At 43.1% G+C, this 7,328-nt stretch overlaps 1 protein-coding gene across 2 annotated transcripts in view; it reads left to right on the top strand.

Moving 5' to 3' along the window:
* Nucleotides 1-1,346: 1,346 nt before the first annotated feature.
* The window catches only part of LOC109981873 (glutamate receptor ionotropic, NMDA 2C), a gene marked incomplete at its 5' end in the record, with an annotated part of 41,836 nt that continues 35,854 nt past the window's right edge, over nucleotides 1,347-7,328 (top strand). For both annotated transcript variants that reach the window (XM_065949932.1, XM_065949931.1), the window contains 1 exon segment: nucleotides 1,347-1,445. In XM_065949932.1, coding sequence (XP_065806004.1) covers nucleotides 1,347-1,445 — 99 coding nt within the window.

Raw genomic sequence — 7,328 nt, 5'->3', positions numbered from 1 at the left:
ATGTTCTTTTTTTTTATTTGATTGTAAAGAGAGAAGAAGAGACATCAAATCATGAATAGTGAAAGCATAAACATAGTTTCTGCCAGGGGAAGGAGTTCTTACATCCTCCTCCGTTTACTGAAAGCTACAAGGAGAAGTTTTTACTGGTCAAGCCTCTTTACGACCTACTAAACGTACCAAAGTATCGTAGGATCAATAATCATTCCTGTAAAATTATTTTTAACGTCATCACTTTCATTTGTTCTCATTCTGATTTAGCCATACCCGGCATGCAGACCCAAAAGAGCCTTTGATCATATATTCCCTGGCAAAGTTCAGCATTGAGTAAAAAGTTATACAAAGTCAGGAGGAGGGGAGAATTCACTGAAATGCAAATAAACTTTTTTCAGTAGACGGGGAAAAATTGGGGAAACAGGAGTAAGTGTTCGGTCACTAATCAGGATTCAAAACATGTCCTGAGTTTTCCCTTCGTCCTTAAGAAAAGGTATAAAGGATTGAAAGACACCATTGGCAGGTCTATCTATCTAAAGACCTTTATCAGTTGTTTCACTACCTTTTGACTTCTGCAGATGTGATCAATCGCTCCAACAACTGGGCCAAAAGGAACACGATCATCTGTTATCAACTCCTTCCATCACCGAGACATTATTTAAAGATGCTTTTTTTGGGGCCTTTTTTTTTAAGCCTTTATTGATGGAACAGCTGATAAGAGACAGAAAATGTGTGGAGGAGAGAGAGGGGTGGACTTTCTTCTAGGGGTGAACTGTAGCCTCTGGATATGGAGCACCTGCCCTGCAATGCATCATGGGATACAATGGGTATCATCGACTACATCCATGCTTACTCAGAATTCAAAACGACGCTACATCCTCGCTCTTTATGCTAGGTCCCGTAACTTCCTCTAATGCCTTGTTCCTCCCGTAACTCCTAAACATGGTCTCTCCACAATCAGCTGACTTGAAGGTAAATTAGAGCCCGACTACCTCACAAGATGCTCCAGATGACAACTCATTACGGCTGGTGTGTTACAGTATAGGATGTCTTCAAAATCTTATCCTGTGATTCTGAGGCGCTAGCTTGACACATGTAGACAAACAGCGTCCATTGTGATTGACAATATATATTCAGAACCTGGCTCAGGCGGAGTGATACAAGGAGTTAAAAGTCTGTTATACGCTGCATCCGAACCCATGGAATACTTCTTGTCCAATCAGAGCTGCTCAGACACCTTGGTCAGAACTAACCGTGGTACAACAGAATTGAATCTATTTCATTTTCTGACCAGCTAAACCTGATCCAAGTTTCCCCCTGTGCAAACACTGAATCTGTTATGCTTTCGTCTTCAGGTGGCTGAAGTGGCACAGATCCTGGACTTCCTCTCCACTCAGACAGCTCTGCCCATCGTAGGCATCAGCGGCGGCTCTGCAGTCGTCATACCATTCAAGGTACCGTCAAAATAATGAGCCCAGGCCCCCTCAATGACACTGGAGCTGAAGTCTGAAGTTGTCTGCCTCTTGCTTAGCCATGGTCATGGCACCAAGGCTCAGATGTGTTGATAAAACATTTTCTGTGACGAGTCGTTGAAGTAGCAAAAGGAAAAGACTGTAGTAAGAAGATGAACCTGTAATGTAAACCCTGTCACCAGCAGCAGCAGCAGCAGCAGCAGCAGCTCCTCTTCTTAGTCTCCTGTCTTAGTCAGAACTCTTCCTCACTGGCGTCATTCAGCTTAAAACAACTTAAGTAGGTCAGAGCGGTGAAACCTACCCGGCAAGCAACTCTCTGCATGCAAATATTTGGGAATGAGCCATACAGATGGGTGAATTATCAGCCATCGACCCTCATCAGCTCCTCTAATCCCGGGCTGGGAAAAAAAAAGTCAGAGTCATGCGGAGGAAAACTCTGCTAAGGGCGATCTGCATCTCAATCAATCATCCCCCAGCAGCACTTTAGGAGCAGCAGGTTTTTTTTTTTTTTTTTTTTTTCCTGCTATGATTTAGCATTTATCTCATTGATGAATAGAGATGAAGAGCAGTGAGCTGTGCCGTTAGATTGTAAAGAGATTGATGACAGCAGAAGGATTCTTAATCTATAATTTTTCTCTACTTAGCTGCAAAATGGCTCCCGTCCCCTTCTCCCCCCCCCCCCCCCCCCCCCCCCCGAACGCTCCGTGCACGTCTTCCCCACCTCTTTCTTTTAATAGCTTATCTCCCATCATCAACACCTCGTATTTATAGACGCAACTCTCACACATAGAAACGCACATGCAAATGAACACGGTCACACGTTACATTGTGCCCAACACACACATACACAGCGTAATGGGTGCATCCCAACACTTTTCCACTACAGGCAGCATCCAAAGCGAAGAAGAAAAGTAAGTCTGCGAGTTGTGGCTTTCACCTTCAAGCGATGTTTTTTTCTTTTTTTTCATTTTAAAACCATGGCATGTTGTCTTTATCAGCTCCTGCTAATCAAAAGGTATCTGCAGATGTCTCGTCATAGATGAGTTTTTTAAAACAGGAGGAGTTGTAGCTGAAGGAGGGCGATTGATTCGCCGTGTTTTGATGGCAGAGCGTAAAAAAGGGGGAAGAGTGAGTTAGTGAAAGACAGCGAGAGGAGGAAAGATGCTTCGATGAGACTCGGCTGACAGCTGCCTCGAGGCGATGTTTTACTGTTTCCATTCCTTCCTTTAAGTCAGATAGTTATTCTTGTTTTTTTTTTTTTTTTATACTTCTTTCTTTTCATTTCCATTTCAATTCTGCTTCTTTTTTTTGACTTCCCCTCATCTTTTCATCTCGTCTCATTTCCCCCCCTTCCATCGTTCCCTCCATCACCCGTAATTCTTTGACACATTTGGAATCCAGTTTTTTTGGGGGGGGGAGGGCTCTGTTGTGCTCCGGCTGAATCCATTAAGGTTGTGGCTTGAAGCGAGAGGCCTGCACTCCTTTCTGCTCTCCAGAGCTCCAGGACCCCATTAAACTGTTAATTAGATCCTTCAGGAGTCTGACACCCCCCCACAGCTCCTATCTTTCATCCCAAAATCAAAACCTCCTCACTCTTCTCATCCTTCTATTGTGCTCTCTGTACCTTTCGTAACCTTCTTTTCTTTCAGTTGCTTTTTCACCCCAAATTTATAAAGAGGAGTTCAGATTTCTGCAGATTTTGCTGTTTGATAATTATTATTTAAGCAGTAGCTTTTCCATCCAGTTTGTGATCTGGGGGAGCTATATGAAGAGCTGGATAGTTTATGGCATGTGCTTATACATTTTGATACAACAACCATGACAGATACTACGACTGAAAAATTATATTAAGATATCCTCAATAAACTTAATGTACAATGCAAAAACAATTAATTCACCCCAGTAATTTTGAACTAAACAAATGCGAACAAAAAGTTTTTGTCATCAACCAAAAAAAACAGCATTGAAATCAAAGACTCCACCAAAGGCATTTTAAAAAATGTTTCAGCTGTGAGAAAAACTGACTGTGGCGTTGAGTTGAATACTCAGAGATTAGGCAGGTGCATCTACAGGTAACCACAACTTTTGCCCTCGCTAGCCAGCAGCTGCCTGCCGGCTCTAGCTCACGTCGGCCTCATAGGCACCCAGCGCATGACAGAAGTAGTTTGTTTTAAGCTCACTACACTTGCTAACACTTTTAAAAAAGGTGCTGTGGTAACAGTGGTTAGTGCGCGTGCCCCATGTATTGAGGCTGTAGTCCTCAAAGCGGACGGCCCAGGTTCAAATCCAACCTGTGGCTCCATTCCCGCATGACATTCCCCACTCCCTCTCTCCCTGATTTCCTTCTCTATCCACAGGACGTCTCTCCATTAAAGGCACAAAAAGCCCAAAAATAAAACTTCACTCACTTTCACTCAAAAAAGAAGCCCTCCTCTTCATTTTCCTCATTAACTTTAATTTAGGACAATATAAAATCCAGTGTTTAAGATGCACTTTTGATACCGATTTTATCATGATGGTGCATTTAAAGCAAACGGTAGTATTCTGTTCAGCAAATAAACCTTGTGTAGTGGTATTCTGATTGAAAGACTCCCATTTTAACATCAATGAGTGACCATAGAAGGTAGGCAGAGAGACTCACGATTATCACCGCAGGCAGCTCAACTACCGTACTGTAGCTAGTAGGAGTGCAGCATCCACAAGTCTAAATCAAATGGTTATAAAAGAGCGACACAGCTGCACAGACTCTGCCCGTTGTGGACTCTCTCTCTGAACACAATAGAAATCGTCACGCAGGAAGACAGTGCAAACCTTTGTCCTCTCTGGGGGACCCCCACAATCAGACTCTTTCTTATATACCGGTGCAAACTATATTTTATTGTAATTAGCAGCAAGTGAGCTGCTTATTACGAGCAATTCCCGTAATAATAGAATGAAGGGATTAGCTGTAACACATTTGAATGTACAAACTTTTAAAGTATTGAATTTTATGCCGTTTCAGACATTTTTCCCGTTCTTACACGATTCTTATTTTCATGACAAAGCTGAGAGTTGGGTCTTTGGGAGGATGTCTTGGAGACGGTTTTAAGGCCTGCTCCGCCCGAGACCTTCATGACTTATCATCCGTCTCTGGTTTTTTTAACAGGCAGACCTGATCAGCCATGGTTTAAAGTTATTTAACCTCTCTGGTTGACAGTGAAATGCACAGATCAAAGGTTATCTATCGGACTAAGCGGCCGTTTGTTTTACACACCCATAGCACTGAGTGACAGTTCTCTGTATAACACAAAGAGTAAAGCACTCTCCTCTGAGGTCTGCCTGTCGAAAGGCCTCACTCAGCCCTCCTCTTCACTCTCCCCCTCGGCCTCTTCCTCTCTCTTATGCCCTTTTTTTGTTGTCAGCCAGGAGGGGGGGAAAAAAAGCTTGTCAGAGGTGTCTGGCACAATGGGACAGGTGGATTGGATGGAAAAAGACTTATGTGTGATTCTCTGAGGTGATAAAAGAGCTCAATAGTGCTTGATTATCAATAGCCTGATGATGATGATAATGACAATCTTTGATGGCGGTTTTTTAAAAAGAAGCAGCACCCGCCCGGGCTGCCTATTTCTGGTTCCTGTCTCAGTGATCTCTCTATGGCAAACAACGAGGAAGGAGGGAACGAGGCGAAGATGAAAAGACCGAAGGGAAGAGAGGAAGTGTGTCTTTTGTCAGACAGAACACACATCAAGCGAAGGCGAAGAGGAGGAAATGAGAGAGAGAGAGAGAGAGAGCGAGCGAAGAACGGCGGAGACAAAAAGGCGTAAAGACTGTTGAATGGGGCCTGCGAGGGAAACAGGAAAAATATTGCAACGTGTCTCTCGGAGGAGTTTGAAATCAGAGGTTCAGTGTGTTTTGTCTTAATGTATGTGTGTGTGTGTGTGTGTGTGTGTGTGTGTGTGTGTGTGTGTGTGTGTGTGTGTGTGTTCTTGGCTGGCTGGTTGTGAGTCACTGCAGTGTGCTGGGTGATCATTAGAGGGTGCTGCATCCAGATGTTGAGTCATGGGAGTAGTAGAGCAGGATGAAGAGGGAGGAGGATGAGAGGAGTTGGGGGGGGGAGGGGGGGGGGGGGTATGCTCTCCTCAGAAACAACAAGAGCTTTACTGATAACAGAACTTTAAATTATTCTGCACTTTATTTTACTATCTGATGAACGACTTTTCCTGTTATGATAACAAGAAACGATGATGATTAGAATCCTTCTCAACGTTTGCAGAAACTCTGCATGGACTCGTGTGTTGGCTCTCCCCCCTTTTTTTTTTTTGATTGGTCAGTGAGGGAGAAGTGTGACAATGACGTGCAGCAGTTTTCCAAAAGTTGAACTATCTTCAGCTGAGAGCGCTGTGAGTGCAGCGACGAACACCAGCGGTGGGGTTGTTTTTCTTAGGGCCAATAAACGGCATTGGTGGCCCTTAAAGGCGTCACAGGGCCTGTTCTCAGGAGGTAACACCTGAAAAACGTCAATCAGTGTGAAAAGGCTGCTTGGAGACTAACAATAACTTGAACTTTCTGTGTGAGTCTGACTTGAAAGAAGTGGTGAAGATCATTTCTACTGGCAGCAGGGGCTTTACCCTAACCCTAACCCTAACCCAGATCCACAGAAAACACTTTCAAAACACGCTGGACTGTCTTACAAATAACATACAACCAAAAGCTAGAACATATGACTGAGTGTTTGAAAAAAAATGGTGGTTTAACGGTTAAATAAATGTGCCTCGCATTTGTTAAAACAAAACTGCTGTTAATGAATGAGGGTTAAGTCAAAACCGCTCCAAATGAAGAACGGGAAAAATAAAAGACTTTGGGGATCCGTCACTTTGATTCAGTAGAGACTGAATGTTTGGATCACTCACGAGACGGCTCTTATTCTTCAAAGGTTACTGACATGAAGTGATGAGTGTTTGTGGTTGTGGATGATGATAAAGTCTGGAGTAAACAAAGCTGACAGATTTACGTGTTTACCAGTAAACATGGAGCACCTGAGTTTCTCTTTTTAAATGTGCAGATTATGATGATGGATTTTTTTTTTTGAAGCTGAAGGAAATGATGAGCTGGAATATTCCAGCACACAACATCGTTTATTACGGTTTGACGCTGTCATTAGAGGATTATGTTTCAGGAGTTATAGTCTCGACTCAGACTTTGTAAAATTGGACAGATTTGATGCAATAAGCCAGTGGTTTTTTTTAATTTTTTTTATTTCTCTGCCTGACTGACCTGAATTCTCTGTTTTCTCCTTCTGCACTTCTCTGGCACACCCCACCCCCCCTCCCCCCGACCCCCCACTCTTCACGTCTGTCACGCTCTTCAGGCCTTGTGGTCTAGAAACTCCACAAACAGGTCATGATTGCTGGGAATGAAAGCACCCTTGTGGCCTCCTCCCAGCTTCACATTACGGACAAATAATTTGGGCAGTCGCTCAACCTTACCAAATGCTTTTGAGTTAAATGTCAAAATTAACTCAGGTTATATACCTGCTGCTGCCTTCCAACCCTCCACGGTTGAAAATGAATCCCTTCTGCGACTGTTAGCTTTGACCTATGCTAAAATCTGGATTGTTTTTAAGGGTCACTATCCACACAGCCATAGAAATTATTGTCTCCAGATATTAAATCAACACTTTAGCAAAGATCCACAGTAATGTACAGCTGCTTTCTGAAGCAGTTAGATTAACTTTTTCTAAAGATGACGCACAGCCTTTTTCTTTACACAAAACATATATTACGTTTCTGGATTGTGTCTTTGTACGCAGATCCTAAATACACAAAGTAAGTTTTGAAACAAGAAATGTGCTCGTCAATAAAAATAGTTAGACCAGAAGCATCAAGC

This window comes from Labrus bergylta, chromosome 21, assembly GCF_963930695.1.
Source record: "Labrus bergylta chromosome 21, fLabBer1.1, whole genome shotgun sequence".
In the NCBI taxonomy this organism is placed as follows: Eukaryota; Metazoa; Chordata; class Actinopteri; order Labriformes; family Labridae; genus Labrus; species Labrus bergylta.
This window is presented reverse-complemented; position numbering and strand designations above follow the sequence as displayed.